Source organism: Solanum tuberosum, unplaced genomic scaffold (genome assembly GCF_000226075.1).
Source record: "Solanum tuberosum cultivar DM 1-3 516 R44 unplaced genomic scaffold, SolTub_3.0 scf00569, whole genome shotgun sequence".
NCBI classification, from domain to species: Eukaryota; Viridiplantae; Streptophyta; class Magnoliopsida; order Solanales; family Solanaceae; genus Solanum; species Solanum tuberosum.
This window is the reverse complement of record NW_006239499.1, coordinates 245,276-269,314: the sequence shown is the minus strand read 5'-3', so window position 1 is coordinate 269,314 and position 24,039 is coordinate 245,276. Positions and strand designations below refer to the sequence as shown.

Here is a 24,039-nt window from a genome sequence, read left to right as displayed (position 1 = left end):
TACATAAAATACATCTATTTTAAAGTATTATAATTGATAAGTAAGTATTGAGTGATCTTTTATTTATTTATTTTGAAACGTCCTCAATTAATTAATATTATTGGAGTAACTGTATTTTGTATTCATGGTTAAAATTAGTAAAATAATTTCACCAATTTCTATATATCTTAAATCTTGTTTGGAATGATTATGATATAAAAATCTAATGTGTTATTCATGACATAGTTATAAATGTCTTTTCATCAGTTATTTTTTAGAAATATCTAATTTCCAAAATGATATTATTTTTTCTCTTGAAAAACATCCATTATATAGACTAATCTATTTAGTTGATTATATTTAAAGAAAAAATTAATTAAACTCTTTTAATCTATGCTTAATTACTATATTTTATTAATTTTATATTACAAAATAATTAAGTATAATCTTAAGTAGATAAGATAGTCATTTGTAGTTATTATTAATGAGAAATTTAATTGTCTCTTTTCAATAAAGAGGTTTATTTTAAGCGAAAAAATAATTTTTCAAAGGTATGCGTTGGCACCTTATGATCATAATTGAGTTCAGGGAGGGGTAGAGGAATGTATGCTATGTATATGTAGAACATAATTTGGTATATAATGAAAAAAATATTAATGTATAAAAACAAAATTGCAAAAATATTTTTTTAACTAAAGCGTACAATTTTTTTATTAACTAAACAATATTTAATTTTAAAAATAAATCGGACAAACTATACACACAAAAAAATATACACAAAAACATTTTTTCATTTTCCTTGGCATCCAAATAGTTTGTGTTTTAGTAGTTCAAGGAGTTTAGGAAATATAAAAAAGTTAGTTTTGTTTGGAGGGAAAAATATTGAGGAAATAAATGCAAAAATTAAAACAAGAATATTCTAATCTTTTTACATTTCTGACCAAATATTTCTGGCCATTTAGCATTACCCTATATATTGGAATTGGAAACTGCTACCAAAATGTAGATAAAAGTTTGCAGATTACCAAGCTTATTTATGACATGCATGTGGGGATGAAAAGTGCTTCATCCATTTTAATTTAGGATAATATAAATTATCAGAAAATTTAATTAGAATTTGGTCAGAAAATTTAAAAAGTGTATAATATCTTTTTTATTTTAAAATAAATGAATCTTTTTCCATTTTTTAGTTAAAAGAGTAAAAATATTCAAAAAAATAAAATAATATACGTAAAATATATTCTGACTAAATTTTTTGACCAAAAGGATTTTTCCTTTAATTTAGGAAAAATCCTTTGGCCAAAATGGAATAAGATTGCATGTTCACTCTAGAAATGAATTTTATTTTTGTCCATTTTATCCTTCTTTGTCAAATTTGAATCTCTCTCATCAATTGCATTATATTTTCTTTCCCAATACATAAAAAATGCACACCTACACCATATATCCAGAAATATAATTAATGTTGATTTTTTTTTCCTCATATATATGTGTGTTAAAAGTAAAATTATTACTCCCCCGTCCACTATTGTTTGTCAATTATACTAAATATAGATGTCTAAAATTAATTGTCAATTTAAATAATCAAGAAACAATTAGTCACTTTTTTTCAATTTTACCCTTAATAATTACATAACTACTAGTTTCAAAAAGTAGTCATTTTAAAGTTACAAGACTACTTTAATGTGAAAAAAAGTTATTTTTACAGTTTTCAAAAAGTACAAACCATTTTAATAATGATTGATAGTAGGATTATATTAGTCAAATTGCACCTTATATTAAATTTTTCTTAAGAATTGTGCATGATCTTATCCTGACAAACAATAGTGGAAGGAGGGAGTAATACATACAAATATAACTTGTCTCATAAGTATAATATGAGAGAGAAGAAATTATGTGTGTGTATTCAATTTGCATGACCATCAAATCAGTAAATTACTTCTTTTTTCTTAATATTCATTGGTGAAACTGTAAGAAAAAAAAATGAATAATTAAGTAATTTATAAAATACGAAACTGATTTACTGATTTGATTACTTAAGAAACTCGGTAAATTACCCTTTCTTCCTTTTCGGATTTACTGATTAAATATGACTAGGTTACAGTTTAATAAACTACTTAAAGAAACTCAGAAAATTACTTTTTAATAAATAGAAAATTATATATATATATATATGACTAGTAAAATTTGTCTATTTTCAAGTTGGTAATTTTTTATCTCTGTGATATATGACTAAACACATTAAAAAATATGAACATGTAAGTTCATTTCAAGTTTGAGACATTGATATCCTAATAAAAAATAAGAGCTCAATAAAAGAATAAAAAGAGGGAATGAATTGGATAATTAGATAATTGATAGAAAATTTTATATTAATAAAAAATAATAATTTTTTTACGGACTATCAGACACGTTGAACATAAATTTTAGTTGGTTACCCAGTTATGAGTTGGGTTTATAATAAATTGAGGTTGATTTAAAATATGTCAATATTAAGATATCATGAAATTAGTAATTTTTTGAATAGTTATTTTCAAGCGTATTGGGTCAAAATATGAGTCATATGTGATTTTATTATTTATTTGAGAAGAGTTTAAATTCGAACCAATCATATTAGGCAACATAATAAATAAATATGTAATGATTTTACTTTAGGTGATTGTTTAAAAATAAGGGCAAATATAAGTCAAAGGGTTAATATTGAGAGTATTTTTTAACCGAAAGGTTGACATCAAGGATATTTGAGAGCCGAAAGGTCAAACGAAGAAGCCATGACAAAATACTATTGAAAGCATGAAAAAACATCTTGTGTAGTAACTATAACAAAAAAGAAAATACGATATTTGAAGTAAAAGCAGTTGAAACCATCTGATAGTATTACTACGACTTCTAGTGTGGAAGGATAATCGAGACCACACTCTACTATTTGCTAACTTAATATCCTAATCAGTGTCTTTTACAACTTTCTAGCTAAGGTCATGTCTTGGGTAAATTGACATTGGGCCATGTTTTGTCTAATCACCTCTCTCCGAAACTTATTATGTCTACCTCTCTTGAAACCATACTTGGAAAATCTTAGGCACCTCCAATTAGGACATCCGTACATCTCCTCTTCACATACCCAAAACATCTCAGTTTTGCTTTCCACTGTTGGGAACACACATGTATAATAACAAACAATAATATAATATATCGTGAAGGGCCTAAACTGCCCCTCCACTATTTGAATTGGTACAAAATTATCCTCAATCCACCTTGTGACCCCCAAATGCCCCTGACGCCAACCTTTTGGTTAAAAAATACCCTTGATATTAATCATTTGGCTCATATTTTCCTTTATTTTTAACGGTTCCCCTAAAGTAAAATTATTAAATATTTATTTATTATGTTACCTATTTTAATTGGTCCAAATTTAATCCTTTCTCAAATAAATAATAAATACCACATATGATTCATATAATGCACGATACACTTGAAAATAATATTAAGAAAATTATTAATTTCATGATATCTTTCTATTAGCATATTTTAAATCAACACCCAATTTATTATAACAACTCATAAATGGAAATCCAACTAAAATTCATACTCGTCCCATCTTATTGTCCACTTAAAAAGAGATTATTATTTTTATTAATATTAAATTATCTATGAATTATCCAAATGTCTTCTTTGTTTTCTCTTTCGATTCTTTTTTAATCTTTTATTCTTAATAAGGATATCATGAACTCTAACTTGAAATGAACTTATATGTTCATATTCTTTTAATTTGTATTATTATCATGGTGAGGTAGGGTGAGATATGAGAAAAGGTTATTTTTATTCTTTTATTTTGAATTTTAAGTACACACAAAAACAATATAGTATATGTACATAGTGGTTTAATTAAATCATCTTTTATTGAACTAATTATTTATATATGAATATTGTCATTATTTTCCTCCTTTTTCTCTCTTGTGTTTGTCAAAAGTGGAAAAAAATTTTAAAATAGTGGACAAGATCAAAAAAAAAAATAAAAAAAATAGAAGAGAGAGGAAGTGAAGGGTTGGGTGGAGGGGGGGGGGGGGGGGGGGGGGGAGTGTGGAGAGTAGATGACTATTTATTTTTTTAATTTACTATGGAATTCAAAATTAGGCCAATCATATGAGCTCATACGTAAAGTAATTTCAAATTATTTTAACGGAAAATGGTCTAAAATGCCCTTAAAGTATATGATTTGATACAATATTGCCCTTCATCACCTTATGAGTGTGGACCGTTAGACATAAAGATATTTTTGAGCCAAAAGACTTACGTCAAGGGTATTAGGGGACTGAAAGGTGGATGAAGAGTAATTTTGTATCAATTCAAATAGTTGAAGGGGATTTTAGTTCTTTCTCCATATAATATATATTGATAAGAGAGTACAAGCAATGTTTAAGTCGTGCTAAACACTATCGCTTTTATGCAATTTTTTAAATTATTTTCTTGTAAGTGCAGACGAATGGAACATAATCAACTTATGCCACGACTCAGAGACTCTAAGTGCAGCCTCATCCTACATGAAATCCCATGACAACAAATTGTGGGGGTTCTAAACCTCGTTATTTGTAATTTTAACTCCCACAAATTGAACCTTTTTTGTAGTGCAAGTTGTGAAACCTTTATAAGTTTCGGAAACTCAAACACCAATGCATGCCTTTGAAGTAAAGATAGATTGTTTGATGAGATAATATCTTAGATGATCACTTAACTATGAATTTTTTGTACAAAAAAGTCACTCAACTTTGATTTTTAACTCAAAAGTCATTCAACTATGAACTTTTTTCAAAAAAAGTCACTCAACTTATTTAATTAATTTTTTCAATGATTTAAATGATGTTTTTTTTCTTCAAAATTTTAGTTTCAAAATAAAATTTTCATGTAGACAATTTTTATTTTTAAAAATATCAATTTAAAATAAATTTTTCAATTTTTATTGAAAAAATTAATTGAATATGTTGAGTGACTTTATATGAAAAGAATCTATAGTTGAGTGATTTTTGAATTAAAAATTAGAGTAGAGTGAAGATGTGATATATTATGTCATTGTCTGAGCATGTAAATGAATTAGGTGGAAGACATGTTTGGGTCTGGCAAAGGCTGTTTGTGAAAAAAGTTATCATGTCTCAAAGAAAGAGGTAAAAGGAAAAGACTATTGGGGACTTGGTTAAACAAGTTGTTGATGGAATAATTAAGTTTGATATTGGTGATGAAGGCTACTTTAAGCTGAAGATAAATGGTGCTGCTCCTTTTACCCCAGCTAATTTATACATGAGAGCGAAATATATAAAAGAAGTTTTGAAAAATTCTTTAATGTATAAATATAAAATTTGTATATACTTACTTTATTTTTTATATTCACAAGCGAAATATACAAACAGATAAAAATATACAAACTGCAACCTATATAGCATACAAAATTATAGCTACAAAATGAAATTATTGAAACTATAAATATATAGCCTTATTATATTTGCTATTTCTAAAATTTCCTTTTTTTTACTGGACTTCCATATGAAATCAAAACAACACACTACTTCGTGTCAAATTAAAATAAAAGAAACTACTCCGCGTTAAATTAAAATAAAAGGAACTACTCCGTGTCAAATTAAAATAAAAGAAACTACTCCGTATCAAATTAAAATAAAAGAAACTACTCTGTGTTAAATTAAAATAAAAGAAACTACTCCGCGTCAAATTAAAGCATAAACAGGTAACAAACTCTCTGCTCTCATTCTTCTTAATTATTGTTGCTCTGTTTTTTCCTTCCATACAAATAAATGTCTGCTTTAACAGTGTTTGCATAATTAAATGCTATATATACAATATTAAAAAATCAACCTGAGGAAAAATCCAACCTCAAATTGGAGGTCGGAAATTTTAGACATACGACCTAATAATTTTCATCTTAATAGCAATTTGAACCTTGATCTCTAAATTCAACATAGTGTAGGGGGGCATTAGATGGCAATACATATGCTTGTGCAAGAACAGAGCATTAATAATCTTACATAGAAAATAGGTGATTTTGAGGCTAGTAGGTATGAACAAATTCTTCCCCAAAAATATATACTCCAATTGCGCCACCAAAATACAAAATTATCATCATCACAAAAACAGAAAGGTAAAGTAGAATGCAAAATGGGCTACTGACTGACTATATATTTCAGGAATCAATAGTTGTGGCTCGGAGAATAGTCACATCTAGCTCGGGCTCGAAGCCATCACAAGTGTCATGCTCTTTTAAATTGTTGCCCACCACAACCTGATGATTGAATGCCAAACAACTTTGCACGCCAATTTCTCTCATTAGAAACTCGTAGAATTACATGCCTTTTCCTTTATAAGATGTGTCAATATTGTTAGCACGAAACAAATTGTCTTGTTTCTCAAGCTTCACCTCTTTGCATTGCTTACTTCGCAGTGGATACCTGTGATGTGTTGTTATCTTGCAGCATAACATACTAACATTATGAGTCTAACTATGGATGGCAATGTGGCAGGGCAAAAGCTAAACAAACGGCCAAGGGGCAGGGCACGGTGGGTAACACTCTTCAGAGAAGCACTTATTAAGACATCAAAATGCGAGCTTCCAAAGAGTAAAAGGTAACCACAAGCAATTGATAAACTGATTCCATCCCTCTTTGAGCCAAATGGTTCCATTAGAGTTTTGTAATTTAACGCCAGTGGAACACAACATCTCCTAGATCAGCCCCGTATTTTATTACAAATTCATCTGGGATGTGCTATAGAAATGGAAATAATTGTAGTCAAGTTTCAAATCACATGCAATGTCATACTAATTTCTTGAAAATGAAATCCCATATCTGATGAAAGCTTGAAAGGAAAAAGCATTGCATTTGAACTTACTAAATTACATTCATGAAGAAAGATGAACTTGAAGAATTGAGGTGACATCTCTGCTTCACTTCTGCTTTTGAGTTTTCAGTCAAGTCACAATTAATTACAAATTTCACTCCATTCCCTTTTATCACTATTATAAGTAGAGAAAATGACATCCCTTGACTATAAGAATAGGTTTAAAATGATCCCTTAATTATATATACTTAACGAATTTAGTCTTTTAACTATTAAAAAACTTATCATCTTTGATCCCTTAATTATATACTTATCGGTTTTAGTCCCTTAACTATAAACTTATCGATTTTAGTCCTTTAAGTATTCAAAAACTTATCAAGTTTGGTCTTTGCCCATTTTTTTAAAATACAAATAGCTTAGGTTTATATTAACGGAAATCTTCATGAAATTAAATCTTTAACCCATTTTTTAAGTTGTTTCTCTATTCGCGCCCTTTTTTCTTCAAACTACTCTTATGAAAAGAACAATAACGTCAATTATTCAAAATAAAATTAATGAGGAAAGAAGATATAAGTCCTAATTTTATTCAATGAGGATAACAAGTCATTAGTAGCAATAATATGCTTCATTTTATCCTTCGTTGAATAAAATTATGAATTATATTTTCTTTCCTCGTGAATTTTATTTTAAATCGTTGAGGTTAAGGTTCTTCGCATAAGGTTAATTTGAAGAAAAGTAGCGGAGAGAGAGAAACAATAGAAAAAATTGCTAAAGGATTTAATTTCTCGGGGTATGAATTCCGTTAATATAAACCTAAGTTATTTGCATTAAAAAAATAGACAAAGACCAAACCTGAAAAGTTTTTGAATATTTAAAGGACTAAAATCGGTAAGCTTATAATTAAGAGACTAAAACCGGTAAGTGTATAGTTAAGGGACCAAAGCTGATAAGTTTTTGAATAGTTAAAAGACTAAATCCGTTAAGTGTATAGTTAAGGGACCATTTTAAACCTACTCCTATAGTTAAAAGACTATTTATGTCATTTTCTCCTATTAACCATTAACCTTCCGACTTTTCAACTTCCCAAATTTTTTTTAATAATGTTTTCATTTTTTCTTACTCAAACTCTATTTTCCCCCTAATATTTCGTGTCAACCCATATTTGCATCTTTAAACTTTTTCAAGACAGATTTTAAAATTTCATAGACTAAATAAATTTTTAAAATTTTAATGCTACGAGGGTTCGTTAAGGTTATAATTTAGGGGTACTTAACTTGAAAATTGGGGATAAATATAGACGGCTATAATACTCATTTTCAATTAGTGGGGACCGTAGATGTGAGTTCTAACGTGCATGAGGTCGGATGTAGCTCACGTGAAATGTTGGCAAAACGGGTGGGCTTACACGTATAATTTATCAAGTTCAAGTGTTTACTTTTTAGGTGAGGTCAAATTTGAGTCTCTTTTTTTCAAGTCCCAAGTGGGTCAATGGAAAAAATTATCGATAAGATAAGACGATATATTTTCGACAGACCCTTATTTTTTTTAAAAAAGAAGATACTAGAATCAAAAGATATTGTATTGTCTTAAATTTCATCATCAACATTGTCTATTCTATCACCCATCGAATGTTTCTTTTATAGTAAAAAAATAAAATGCACTGAATATTTTTAGTAAAAATACAACGAATAATATATATGATTATTAAGAGATAATGAATATTACAATTATGATTTATTAATTATAATGAATAAACAATGAACATTACCACGAATCGTTTAATAAGAATAAAACATTACCATGAATCATACATCATACAATATACTTTACTTTATAATGAATGTATTATATAAATTCAATAAAAAATATGATACAAAAATTAGTAAAATACAATGATTTTGATGTAATCAAAATTAACCTTCACCAAATCTTAAAAACACTCTTTAAATTAATGAATATTAATTTATCAATTAAATAATACCTCTACAAGATAATAATGTTTTATGTATTGACAATATAAATTTAGAGAGATTCTAATGGCATGCAATATGAAAATTAAGTATGTTCAAATTCGAACGCTTGCCCACTTTAAACTTTAACAAAACCATAAGCCAATGCTCCCTGTTGAGAATGCAGCTGAAGTCAAAGCAACTTTGAAAGAACAATAAGACAGTAACACCAATAATTGAAAGAAAAAAGAGGATTTCTTCTGAAGTTTGGCAACTCATAACTTACAAAAGTTCTATTAGAATCACATTATGTTTTCTTTCATTTTGAAACATAAGAGGGTGGCTAAAACCAACTTCGACTTACGATGCCTTCTTAGATTTATACATTTTGGCACAGTAAATATAGATTACTAAGTTACAGAAGCTAAGTGCTGCCAAAAGCCAGAAGAAATAATCAAGATGCCCACCGTTCAAGTTGTTTGGAATCCATCCAGGTTTGCCACCTTGAGTTGTAATGGACGTTACTACAGTCAGTATGAAAGAGCTCAAGTAATTACCCAAAGCAGTTGTCAGCAGTGACAATGCACTGCACAAGCTACGCATTGCATCAGGTGATTGATCATAAAAAAACTCAAGCTGCCCAATGAAAGTAAATATCTCCGCTGCTCCCAGTATAAAATATTGCGGAATCTGCCAAAAGATACTGAGAGGTACTGCAACGGCTTCATCCACCAAACCAAGCTCTCTTGCAAGTTGTAGGCGCCTGATCTCAACAATAGCAGCAGCAGACATGCACAACACTGAAAGGAAAAGTCCAATACCCATTCTCTGTAACTCGGAAAATCCCCTCTCCTTTCCAGTAAACCTCCTTGCAATTGGAACAAGGATCTTATCATAGACTGGGACCCACACAATAACACTAATGGTATCGAAAGTTGAAAGAGATGCTGCAGGAATTTTGAAGGAACCAACGGCAGTGTCCATCACCATCCCTTGCTCCACAAACATTGTAGACATTTGTGCATAAACAGCAGAAAAGACTATACCAGTTGCCCATATCGGGAACATGCGGATCAAAATTTTCAGTTCCTCAACCTGCGTAACAGTACAGAGCCTCCAAGCATTGGAATAGTCCCCAGTATTCAATTCGGTGTCTGAAACTACAGCAGCTTTGTCAAGGCACCTGAAGAAGATAATGTTATGCAGAAGATCCAAAAGCATGCTAACTGAATCCTTGCAGGAAACTGAGGATTGATACTTTGAAAAGCTAAAATAAAACAAGTCTTTGCTTAACCAAATACCAGAAGATAACAAGAGCAAGCAAATTCCAAGAAGTTGCAGCAAGTTCAACATAAGTTGCATGAGATGCAGAGGATTGTGGAAAATTTACTTGGTGCTTCAGCATTACAGCATATATTCATGATTCTGGATTTATGACAATTTTCGTGTAAATCCAATTTATGCACTATTGATTATTGAAAAACTTTAAAGCAGTAACATGATAGAGATGCTCATACAACTCATTCTTCACACTCAAAGAACTAATTCCACATAATCTCATTCTAAATAATAACATCCGTACCTTAAACATAGTTCAATATGGATCATCTGAGCATCCAAAAATTATTAGAATGATTTTTCATAATTTTTAGTTTGATCGACAATTCAGTACTTAGTGCATATCAATAACATCGTTAGATAATATTTTTGTTATTGTGATAGAAACATAATAAATTGTTCATGAGCTTTCTTAGAGTTAAAGATTTAAAAAACTTGTAGCAGCTTTTTATTTCCCAGTCTTAATGCCTACAAGGTAGAAGGTCCTTTCCTTGTTATTAGACTGATTTGAAAACAATTTCAACTTCACTGTTAGAAGTAATTTGAAGAGAGAGGCACAAAGTTCGGAAACCCCAAAAGCCTCCTCCCACTTCCACCAAAGAAAAGTATCCTAAAATCCGAGAAAGGAATCACAGATCTATAACCATATTCATAGGACACAAAACTTCAATTTCAAACTTAGTAAACTTTCTGTTACTTTGTTTTTTTTTTTTTATAACCGAGAAATCTGCCTGTGACCCGCCCTTCGGACCAATCATAGGCTTCTAAACTCGGTGGATAATGGGCCCGCCCCTCTACCCTTCTCCACTTAAATAGTGGGCTTTGCTTTGCATGGTGTGGGGCTTGAACCTGTGCCTAAGCCACAAATCCTCCACCTTATGTTTCTTTGTTTTTAAACTTAGGAAGTAGTCTGGACTTTCATTTTCAATGCTAGAAATTAATTTGTACCAAGAAAGGTACGAAGTACATCAAAATCCCCAAAGCTCGGAAAAGAATAAAATGTAAAGGACGAGAGACGAATCCCACAACTTATCACGTTCAGAGATTTCTAAGTTTCAGGCTGGAAGGTAGATGCTGAAGGTGAAGCTTTAAAACATGTAATTACTTGCTTCTATGTGTGGATTACACTGAAAGCTTACTTCTTGTATTATCTTTGAACAATTTCCCTTCAAACCATGACCCAGAGATTCAAGGGCTATTTTCTCTTTATGTCATTCTAATAAGGAACTCTGATCTCACATTTGTTAAAACATACAAATAAATGAATAGTAATGATACGTCATTCCTGCCAAAAAATATCCAGATTGTTCTTAATTGTCAGAAAAACTAACTAATAAATTCATTTCTAATATAATTTAATCCAAGAGGGGATTAAAACACTAATTAAAGAAAAATAAACAAACTTGGAAAAAAGAGATCATTCTTAACATGTTCTATTAAGTCACCATATGGAACAAAAGTCCCTTTTTAATTAATCATGCAGGTTAGGAAATCTAGAAAAATCTTAGAAAGAATCAATACTCTCATTGCATCGCTAACGTGTCCCACAAAGTTGGTATACAATACATAACTTACTCTTCCAAATAATTGAAAAGGGTCACAAAATATAGGAAATGTCGTGAAATCTAGGAGTCAAAGCGGAAAATTCATAGTTGAACTCAAAGTTCTAATTTTCTCTTTCAGAATGGTAATTCAAAGTTAATATTAGTTCAATCAAAATTTAAATATATGTTTGACATCCAAAATTTTAAAATTAATTGTATCTAGAACTCTATCCAACATGAGATAATGCATTTTGGAAGGTAAAATTTATTAACATGTTTGAGGCTCTATGCTTTTTTTGAAAAGTTTTTTCTAAATTTTTTTTTTTGAAGAGGGAGGCTCTATGCTTTTATAATACTATAAATCTTAATTTTATGATAATGGTTGTTAAAACAGGAATAGGAATAAAACTTGCATATAGTATCCTACATGAAAAAGGATTGTAATGTAGTGACTACAAATGAGCTGTTTCCGGCCATATTTTTTGAGAAATTTTCTTTTCCAATCATGTCGCCCAGTCCTTACGACCCTTTTCATCAAGTTTCTTTTGGCTTCTGATAACCGGAACCCTATTCTGGCGCCGGCAGTGGACTTTCCTGGCGAGATATGAATTTCTTCTGCTTTCCGGTCTGTTTTCCACGCCGTTGTCCATTTGATTTTAGATCTCAGGCCACTGCCAGTCTTATATCAGTTTTCCGGTAGCTTTCAAGTCAGATTTCACAAGATGTCTTTCGGATCTGATATGTTTATCCCAAAAACACAGGAATCGGAACTTCAAGCCCTATAATTACTTCTAAATCGTAATGCTAAGTTCAAACTATTTAGCTTGAGCTTCCTCGGTAGAGTTGTGGTGCAAGGGTCAAGGTGTTCAAGATCACTTAATGAAAAAAGCTAGTTAGATAGGTGAAAAGATCAAAGCACAATGGGAGATGATTGATGCTCAATTATGTAGTCTTTTGTGGTGATCTATTGCTTCCAAGTTGACACTGTTCTTTCGTCCATCCATACATGCTTTCAGTATGGGAAAAGACACGCGCTTTATATACTAATGACATCTCGTTTTTATGACGTGATATCTTCAATGACAAACTTAAAGAAACAAGAATCGGATATGCCAACTTACTTGGGATAGGAACATTCAGTCATGGAGGAACTTAAGAGCTTAGTGTCAGTCACTATGAACATTGAAAAGCAACAAGTGCAAAGACAAAAGCCGTTTCGAGTTCTTACACTTATTGGACTTCCTACTATCCTTGATTCGGTGTGTGATCAAATTTTAGCTAGTCCTACGGTCCCTACAATTGATGAACTATTCTCTAGTTTACTTCGTCTTGCCATGCCTCCCAGTCACACAATGGTTTCATCACTCACCATTGACTGCTCTAATCTAGCATCTCAAACCACAAAAAATCCAACATCTTAGTCCATGGAGAATCGACGAGGAAGAGGTCGTTTAGGAAGATCTCTACCTAAGTATAGTTATTACCATAGGCTTGAACACAATCATTACATATGTTAATATTCTACATGGTTGACCACCCAATAATGCTCATATTGCACAGATTGACATTGCACGTAATAAGGGGTTTTCTTTATCTGAAGGGGAATATAATGAATTCCTTCAGAATCGAGAAATTAAGCATCTCCACAAGTAGCCGTGGTTGCTCTGCTTGATACTTTTGTTGCTAGTAATTCTTTTGCTTGTGTTTCACAATCTAGTACCCTTAGACCGCGGGCCATGGATTCAGACGCTTCTGATCATATTTTTGGTAAAAGATCACTTTTCTCTAATATTGTTTATTTACAGTCTCTTCCTCTAGTTACTCTAGCCAACAGGATCCAAACAAAACTAAAAGAGTTGGGCAAGCTAAACCCCTATCTTCTATGACTTTATACTCTATTCTTTATGTACATTTTTTCATTAGTTTATTATGATATTTGGGGTCCTAGTAGAGTCGGTTCAACCTTAGAATTTCATTATTTCGTTAGTTTCGTTGATGATTATTCCAGATGTACTTGGATTTTCTTAATGAAAGATTATTTTGAGTTTTTTTTCTATATTCATGAGTTTTTGTGCTAAAATACATTATCAATTTGATGTTTCTATTCTTAAATCTATAGAGATAATGCTTTAGAATATTCTTAAATCAATTTGCCTGCACTTCGATTAACTCTAACGGGTATTTCTTACCTCTTACTTGCACATGTATCATGCAACTCGACCCAACAACTTAAGTAGACGAGAAGAAATTACCTAGTGTTTCTGCCTCTATTGAGATTTAAACCTGAGATCTCATAGTTCTCCTACCACTCCATATACTACTAGGCTACTACAAATCCCTACAGATTTAAGATGCTAGTATGTTAACTATGGGATAAAATACGTGATTATAATAACCACCCCCCCGTCCCCCAAATACATAAGCAAGGCCACAAGGTGCAAGTGAGGTGCTTGGGAACTGACTAGACCAGAAGCATCCAGCAATTGGGCATGACTGGTGCACTGCGAGCAAAGGTGTCCAGTTAAGGTTGGCCACTAGTGCATTCACGCCCCATTGCCATGAGCATATGACACACCTACCTGCGTATATATATTAGATCACGCGAGAAAAAGAAATAGCGAACTGGAGAAGAGTTTTTGGAGCATTGAAAGGGACACCTTCAACGACTTTTGTATAGATTTCATTGATTAAATCTAGCATTAACATCAAAATCACATTGGATTCGCTAAAATTCAACAAATATTCAAGAAGCGCCAAAAATTGGAAATCTAGGGTGGTTTGACTTCAAAGAGGTAATTCCACTAGCCACACTTCGTTTATGATGCTTAAATAAGTATGTAGAAGGTAATTTTGAGTAGCAACCATGGCTGAATTGAAGTATCGGATGAATCTTATGAGTGGGTATCAATGAAGGTTGTCACTTAGTTGGGGAAGAAGGTGAATAGTAATTGTGAATATGAACTGGTTATTGTAGTGATCCAAACAGCTTCAATAATCAATAGTATATCTAATCAAGGGGATAAAATGGTGAATCAAGATTTCACCATTAGTTTACATTTGGGGACTTGGATTACGTAAAGCCTAAGTCCAAAGCCTAGATGGCTTATGTTGAGTTGTAATGGGTATGAATTGAGAGATTTGAATTGTATTCATGTAGAGCTTGTTTGTTTGATAAGTTGAGACTACATCCAAGAAAATTTTAGATATACCTTTCTTGAGTCCTCTGCCAAAAAGAATGATCCTAAAGATGTATGAAAATGTTTTAGAATGTGTATGTATGTTCGAGGAAGCAAGAGAGCGTGAATTTTCCGTGTTTCTTAAAACTTAAAAGTTATGCCTCAAAGTGCAATTCTAAGTATGAAATGATATGATATGAGAGATATTCTGACTTTGACTTTAACTTTGAAGTATGAATGTCTTGGCATCATTATTGTCTTTATAAATGTCATGACTTCCGTACGAGCCTTACGAGAAAACAGAGGAGAAGAGTGTAAAGTTAAAATGTACTCCTTGGCAAAAAAGAAAATATTCTCACCTCAGTTCATCAGTGTGCAACAGCTTTCGGCTCCCTTCAATTGCAGAGCTTTTGTCTGGGGTTTCATAAAGTAGTGCACTATCATCGGGGACAGACAAGTTCCATTTGTGGAATGCTGCAACCAAAACCTGGCACATTCTTGTGAGAGGACTTCCCCCAGGCTTCTGAAATCTGTAGAGTGGTGTACCGAAAAAGAAACTTGCAATGGCAATGCCCATGAAAACTGCAGGGATGCCAAACCCAAGGCCCCATCCAGCATTTTCTTGAATCCACACTATCAAACTGCTTGATATCAAAGCTCCAATGTTGATAGAAAAATAGAACCAATTGAAGAAGGATCCCTTTTTAACCCTCTCTTTTGGATCTGTGTCATCAAATTGATCAGCTCCAAATGACGAAACACATGGTTTGATCCCACCAGTACCAAGAGCAATCAGATAGAGGCCAAAAAAGAATATGGCATACTGGGCAGGAGATGCTGAAGGGCACACAGAACCCACACATTCAGGGGGCTTAAAAGCAGGAACTGAAGCTGATAGTGTCAACGTGCACATGCCCTTTACAACCAATCAACAACCAAAAAACCATAAAAATAAGAAGTGTAAGTCCAGCAAGCAGATGTAAGAGAAAGAAAGGCTGCAAGAACAGGATATGCCTCTTAATTTATTGTTGCACTAGAGGCTAGAGCAAAGGTAAAATTCCAGTTGCAAAGGGGAGATACGGCAGTACAAAGTTAGTATATCGGTTTTCATGACAAGACATGTATCTACTGTCTCACTTGAACTTGCTATATTAGTCGTAAAGATGAGACCTTTAATCACAAGATTTCTAAAAGGCACTGAGAATATAGCTACTATATTTGCTCCTTGCAACATTCTTATGTTTTACCCCAACTTTAGTTTGTCTAAAACTTGGAAAATATGACACACTTCACAAAGTTGTTATAAGTTCCACATAACGAAGTTGATAGCTAATTTAAACCAGTATTAGAAGGAAAAGTAGATCTCTTTGGATCTGTCATGAAAGGCAATTGGCACTTAAGCAGTTTGTTGGGAAAGTGGCTCTACCTTCCTCAAAGTTGCAATAACAATACATAAACCTGAAACCACAGTTGCACCCACCAACTATAAAAGAAATGAAAAAGGTTAAATATGCATCACTTCTTTTTATAGTTAATATGTCACTAGGCAGCATGCCGGAGTGAATAATATACTCCAAACCAATAGAATACGCAGGCTACTGTTTTTCCAGAGAAAGGTGCTTACAACTACCTTACAGTGCAGAAAAAGGTGCTTGTAAGTTCTCCAAAGCCTCTTTACAGAGGAAGCATCTAGAGGCTAATGTTTTTCCTTATCTTCTTCTCTCTTTCCTTTTTATTTTGGGGTGGGGGAGATGAAATACTCTCTGCTGTTACAGATAGGACAACGAAAAGCATCTCCAGTTATCCAAAGTTCCCTTTGATATCATTCTATTGTCTATTCTAATGTTCCAGATAAGAATGATAAACTAGATGAAACATAATAAATTTCAAAGTGTAAATTCCTTTTGCTTGTCATCTGAATGTCTATATAAGATTCAGTAAATAGTTGATGACCAGCCTGCACCACAACTTCTGTTCCACCTAAGAAGAATAAGATTCACCAAGATCGAGCACTGTGGGGAAGGTGCAGGCCCACAACGCCATTAACCAACCTGCTTTACTGAGCTTCCTAATTAATCTAAAGATGACCAATACAACTTCAGCGATTTATGAGAAAACATCAAAGGTAAGTTTTGGCGTTCTCCATGGAATGAAAACAAAAGAAATATCAGTAGATTGAAGTTAGTTATGTTAAGAGAAACTCTCCACTAGGAAAGGGAAAATGACAAAATATGAATATGCAAGTCACAAGAAGAAATTTTATATCATCTCACACACCATAAGTTTAGTACTTTGTGTAAAATGAAGGTGAGATATTTACGATGAAGTAGATAGTCGAGAAGGTAGCAATCGTCCAATATCTTCCCCAGTATGCATCTGCCAGTACAGCCCCAATTAGGGGTGTTATGTAACAAGTGCCTTGCCAAGTAGTGACATTTCTAGCAGCTGATACATTTCCCTCGTGTAACTTTCTAGTAAGATAGGTAACAAGATTAGCAGCAATGCCATAGTACGCCAAACGTTCACAACATTCATTACCTGAGACCAAAGTCAGCAACCAAATCAATTATACCATAAAGCAGAGTGAATAACTAACTATGCCAAAACAGGGAAAAGGAGAAAGAAGGAAACAAAAGAAAAGGGAAATCTGAGTCTAACATACCAAGAATAAAGGGGCACGCTCTCCAGTTCCCTGTCTCACTCTTTAAAACAGGATTACCCTTTATATCAACAGAACCATCCCTAGTATAGAGACCACTACTCTCATCCTGCAAATAGGAATTTTTTTAGGAATCCCTCAACAAAACTAACTTGCAGGGATTCACATTTATTATGGTAAAATAACTTGCAAGGAAGTACATTTGCATCTAATTATCATCTTCTACATTAAAAAGGAATGACAGACTCTATTCTTTAAGATGTGAAATAGCCAGAATATTTACACATACCCAACTTAATTTTGTAAGCCAAGGATCCATATAAAAAAGAGTACAGGATAAAAAAAATTCCCCTCGACTATGCGAAATAGAACAATTATGCCCTTCGTTAAAAATGTGTTACGCTTCTACCCCAGCCGTTATCAAAGTCTAGGGCCATTTTTTACCCTTTTTTCATTTACTGCCCAACCCCTTTTTACCCCCTCCTCTTCTACTACCCCACCCTCTCCAAAAAAATAGTATTGAAAGTCCCCCATCTTTGGTCCTTCTTCTGTATTAGTTCAGGGGTCATTTTATGGTATAGTTTGGACTTTGGTGTATAAATCACGTATCTACTTCTATTATTAGTATACGAATAACTCTCAAATATAGTTGTAGTAAATAATTTGTTTATGTGAGAGAAATTGAACTCAACTATATAAGTCATTGTATTAATAAAAATAAATGAAGGAAATGATCATAGCAGTTTCGGATATAGCAAATGGAGGTCCGTTTAGAAATTCCTACACTTTCAACTAACTAATCTTAAATGAGAAGGGTTTTGTTACCTTTTCATTTACATTCATAGAAGAAAAAAAATTATATTACTATTATTTGGATACCACATAGGTGATAGGACTAAACTAAATACCTGAAGTGCAAGTTCATTGACGCAACGCATGAGGCGAAGGTGAAAGTAAGGATGGATGCACTAGTCAAACCCAAGAGAGAAAGTTTCAAGTATCTTGGGTCCATAATCCATAGAGATGGGGAGATTGATGATGGTGTCGCACACAGTTTGGAGTTGGGTGGGTAATATGGAGGCTCACCTCTGGGGTACTATGTAACAAGAATGTATTGCCAAGGCTTAAAGGTAAATTCTATAGGATGGTGGCTAGACCAACATTGTTGTATGGGGCAGAGTGTTGGCCAGTCAAGAACACCCACATCCAGAAGATAAAGGTAGAAGAGATGAGGATCCTTAGATGGATGTGTGAACATACTAGGAGAAATATGTTTAGGAATGTTGTTGTATTGGGCAAGGTGAGAGTGGCCTCACCGGCAGAAAAGATGAGGGAAATGAAACTAAGGTTCAGGCATGTGAAGAAAAGGTGCGAGGATGTGCCAGTGAGGAGGTGTGAAAGGTTGGTTGTAGCAGGAGTTAGGAGAGGTGGAGGTAGTTGGAAAAAGAACTAGGGGAGGTGATTAGACAGGGCATGGAAACACTTCAGTTGACTGAGGACATGACTTTAGCTAGGAAGTTATGGAGGTCGAGGTAAATTATCGCATAGTTTTTTTATTCTTCAATGTGTATTACATTTGTTGTTGCACTTGTTTTGTATCTTGCTATTTTGTTGTCTTACTTTTCTCATATTCCTGTCGGATACGTTTTTTTTGAGTCAAGGGTCTATCAAAACAATTTCTCTACCCCAAAAGGTAGGGATAAGATATGCGTACATCCCAATCTCCAAAACACACTTGTGAGATTACACTGGGTATGTTGCAGTTGTTGTATTTGTATACAACAAGGTTGTTCTTTTGTTTTCATGTTATTAGATGAAACTATGAAAAATAACTTGTTGTATCTAATTATTTAACATGTTGGTATAAAAAATCAATGCATTATCAGTGGATAGAGTTTAAGCTAATTTTAAAAGTTTGATTGTTTAGATCAAGGTTCAAAAGATTTCACCAAACTATTTTACTTCTCTCCTCTACCCGACAGCAAATATTGTTCGGTTGTTCCAACTAAAAGATTCCCTACAATTTGAGAGAGCAACTATTCCAAAATTTGATATGGATAAATCAAGTAAAGAACGTTATATGAGGATAAAAATCATAACTGAGTTAGAATTAAAGTTTTATTCACTAGTGGCATAACATAAGAGAAAAAAGAATTTACCTGTTCAATTTAAATTGATATACTCTGACATGTACCCATCCTCTTTTAGAGGTTACCCATACTTAAGTGTCACTTAATCACCTTCAGTTAGATTTAGATGGTCTGTTTGTAAAGGAAAAAAGGGTTCAATTTAGAACAATGGTCTAAATATTTCCTTTAGACACTGTAGGTAGCCCATTAGGGCAAAATCGAGCCACTTTGTTGACTGCAGGGGTAGGAATGAGACACTTGTTTAACGGAGAAAAAAATTGTTCAACTGTGGGAATTTTTTACCCTTTACCCAAAGATTAAAGATCAATGAAACTAAAGGGGCCTCCCTCAACTTTTTTTCACTTCTTTTTTGTAACACTCCTCCCTTCTCCTGCCCATTCCTCATTTCATATTTTGTACATTTACCAAAGTTCACAGATCAATAAAGCAGTGACTGAATTTGGAGAAAAGATGTGACAGATTATTTTTCATGACAAAGGATTATAGAAACTCAGGTTCGAATAGTATAGATTCTAGCTAACTTTAAGAACATTTAATGCTTCTCCGAGGAAAAGGTTAAATGAAGCTGGTGACAACATATCAATGTCATAGATGGATCTTTTACTTTTACTGTCTCGACTTTTATCAACCATGGGTCCTATTTTACATTTTTTTCCTGGGGAATAGTGATTTTCACTGTTTGAGGGAAGAAACTTACTTGATAATGATTAATTACAAGTATAATATCACCTTGGTTGGTTCAAAATACTCCTGCACTATTTCAACTGCCTAGATCAGGACTTTCACTTGTGAATTTAAGCATTAGACAGTAATGAGCTTTTGTTCTATTTAGTTTTCTACTCAATTCCACTTTTCCGAATAGTAGGATCAAAGCATTCGCGTATTTTGGCCTGTTTTCACAACAAGCTACAATAAACCTGGAAAAGCCATGGTCTTATCTCATCTTTCGTTAGAGAAGTTGAATAATTAACAACACTGTCTACATAACGCTAAGGAACGTTATAATTTCTGCCTCGATCAACAACTTGTACATACCCAACAATATAAAACACACTAACAATGATGTATACACCTTGAAAAGCTTGTAGCTACGAAGGTAAAGAGTCTAACTAGCAAAAATATACCCAGCAGAGTTAGCTTTGTACAGTAAGGTATTCCTGCCCAAAGGGGAAAAAAGATGAATCAAACACAATTTTTTCCCTTATATTTCATCTGAACACCAATAAAAAGTGGAGTATATGCAATAGAGATAAAGCAGTAAACCCCAAATAATTAGATTTCAAATTATGTATTCAATAAAGAGAGAAATTAGAACCTCAAGAAGGCCACCATCTTCAAGAAGAGGTATTTCGTCTGTTTGACTACCCATATGCAAAGCTTCAAATTGATGGATCTCACTCTTCACCTTATCTTATACTCAAAATTCAGATTTTTCAAAGGAAAATTAGCACAAGATCAAAAACGGGTAAACTTGTAGAGAGAGGCTAACTTCTACAGACGTGGAATACTTGTACTTGAAAAGAAATATTCACCTACTTTAGATGACCCGCTATTTTTATATTTTAATTTTAATTCCTAAAAAGAATTTTATTGGTATAAAAAAGTACTCTCACCGTTCCATATTAATTAAATTTTTTAGGTATTTCATATACCCTTTAAGAAAAGTAGATTAAGATATAAATTGAACGTAATTTTTCATTTTTACCCTTATTAATTATTGTCAAATTTATTGAAGTCATCGCATTGAAAATCCAAATGAAGGGTAAAATTGGAAAAACACTCTAAAAGTAGTCTTGAAAACTAAACAATTAAGTTAATTTGAAAAATGAAAAATGCCTCAAAAATTCAATTAATATGGAATGGAGGGAGTAGTATAATCCAATTTTGGTTATGCACAAATAAATACTTAAATTTACATAAAATTGAACAAGTAGACACATAAATTATACGTGATATATCACACATAAGATACCAAGTAAGATGCAAATTGTCATATAGAATGTTTACATAGTTATTTATTTTTATATAAATTTAAATATTTACTTAAGCACATTCAAAATTAAAGAGCATAAACGTGTGTTAAGGAACATATTTATGAACAAGAGGCAGTATCCTCACTTTAAACTCTTAGGGGTCGTTTGGTTTGAATTCAAGTTATGATGAAATTAATTATGCTGAGATAAATTATTATGAGATTAGTTATGATAAGATTATTTTTTATTGAGTGTTTGGTTTGTTGTATTCAAAATAATAAATTTTAAGGACAATTTATTTGTTTACAAAATTGTCTTTCATGAATGTAAAAAGTGATGTAACAAAAGGATTGAAAGAGACATTTTTGTCATTTACCTATTTTATCCCGGAATTACTATACCACCCAAGGGGAGGAATAACTTATCCCGATCTAATTATTAATCTCGGGATAAGTTATTTCGAACTTGCCAACCAAACAACAAATTAAGTGGTACTATAATTTAATCTCATGACTATTTGGTATTATCCTTCACACCAAACGACTTCTAACATTATAAATTTAAGTCAACAAGGAACCAAAAAAAGTGGAAGTTCCTAGGAACGAATTAAAAAATATAAATTATTTTAAAATTTTAAACTATTTACCCAATTAATGGAGTAATACATAAATTATTGGAAGACGTGCCTTCTAAACTAGGAATTTTTAAAAAGTTGGATAAGGCTGTAGTGACAATTATTATTGGAAGATGTGCAACTAAAACTTTGGTCAGTAATGGTAGGCCTAACTTGTCGCTAACTACCCCTTTAACTTGCCTTATTTACACACGCCATCTCCTTTGTATTTTAGGAAAAAGTATACAAAATACTTGAAACCTAAGTTAATTACCCCTTTTTGCTCTGATTGGACTTTTAGAAACAATTTCATAAATATACTAATAGCCATATTTTTATTAATATAAAAAAAATAGTCTAAAATTAGTAATACAACAACAAACATTATTTTCAACAAAACTATAAGTAGTTATTAATATAAAAAATAGTCTAAAATTAGCAATACAACAACAAACATTATTTTCAACAAAACTATAAAAAGTTATTAATATAAAAAAATAGTCTAAAATTAGCAATACAACAACAAACATTATTTTCAACAAAACTATAAATAGTGTATACTCGTGTATAGGTAATGTATAATTGTATATTAGAGATGTATATACATCTATATACATTGTTGATACAATAAAGTATTGCAGATCGATTTTTTCAATCCCACCCAACTCAAATCTCCTCTAAACAATCTCAAAATTTAGATATAAGCTCCTCTTGATGTTTCAATTCTTTTAATATATTATTCACTCAAAACGATTCACGTTTGCAATAAATTTAACTCGTGATTTATTTGTTAATTATGCACGATATGAGAACTTCGTGAATCAACAAACTTTTATAGAGCTGATTTCCATGATAATCAATTTGTGTACATTTCATTGAAAGACAATCTCAAGAAACTAGCTATCACTAAATAAGCAAAAACTACCATTGTTTTTATATGCTTTGTGCAACACCACCAGAGGTGAATTCCATGGAATAACTCATTTGCAAACTTACTGAAAACAAACACATATGTTGTGAATTAACTACTGAATTTTGGGATTATTGAAGTCATATTTAAAATTTACAAAGAGGATAGGCATCCTAAAAAATCAAAATCCCACCAACAATGGCCGAAGGTAGATCACTCAATGAACTAATAAATTTGCTAAATTTGACAACTATAATGACCGAGTGGTCATTTTGAGTAGTAAACTATGGCCAAATTTGGATAGTAAATTTAATGAATGGTCATTCCTTTTAATTTTCCCAATTAATTATAGAGCTATCCGCACTGCCCAAACTAATTGCTGACAATATATATCCTTCCCCCTTAGCATGCCACATAGTTTCAACCGCTCAATCCTTCCCTTTTCCCCCTTAGTTGGCCTGCCCATAGGTCTCCTTTCCTCTTTAATTTTTGGTATTTCTTTTCCACACTTGTCCAAGTTTAAATAGATTTTGAAACTGAAATACCTATAACTTCTCTTCTACATCAAGCAACTACTCTCATTAACGGTGTATAACTATTTCTCTTTCTTCTTGACATTTTTGAAGAGTTTGCTCAGGCATCTATAGGTTGGCCAAGGATCGAGACTCCATACATAGCTCATATAGGTGCGATCTTATTATGTTATCCTTTATCTCTTATGTTATGTGGGTTTAGGGTCTTCATATTCATACTTGTCGGCTTACTTTATCTTCTTACCATATATACTACCTATCTTTTAATTATTGTGAAAACCTTATTTGGGGTTATGTTTGTGTGTGTTTATTTCCCCGTTGATGATTTATTTTAGTAATGTATCGGATTGATGTTGTTTCTATTTTGAGATTTGT

The 24,039-nt window shown here is 32.3% G+C and overlaps 1 protein-coding gene across 1 annotated transcript; it reads right to left on the bottom strand.

Annotated features, from left to right (window-relative positions):
- Positions 1 to 8,984: 8,984 nt before the first annotated feature.
- LOC102586471 (protein NRT1/ PTR FAMILY 8.3-like) lies at positions 8,985 to 21,162 on the bottom strand. The gene is made up of 5 exons (XM_006365773.2): positions 20,951 to 21,162; positions 17,489 to 17,594; positions 17,147 to 17,364; positions 15,186 to 15,742; positions 8,985 to 9,951 (listed from the first exon to the last, which is right to left on the bottom strand). The coding sequence occupies exons 1-5, from the start codon at positions 21,002 to 21,004 to the stop codon at positions 9,129 to 9,131; spliced, it is 1,758 nt and encodes a 585-aa protein (XP_006365835.1). The 5' UTR covers positions 21,005 to 21,162; the 3' UTR covers positions 8,985 to 9,128.
- Between the last annotated feature and the right edge of the window lie 2,877 nt (positions 21,163 to 24,039).

Coding starts and splice junctions, on each gene's coding strand:
- LOC102586471 (XM_006365773.2), bottom strand. CDS start 21,004: ATGGGTAGTCAAACAGACGAAATACCTCTTCTTGAAGATGGTGGCCTT. Junction 17,595..20,950: donor AAGATGGTGGCCTTCTTGAG/GTTCTAATTTCT, acceptor TCCTATTTGCAG/GATGAGAGTAGTGGTCTCTA. Junction 17,365..17,488: donor AGCGTGCCCCTTTATTCTTG/GTATGTTAGACT, acceptor CTTTGGTCTCAG/GTAATGAATGTTGTGAACGT.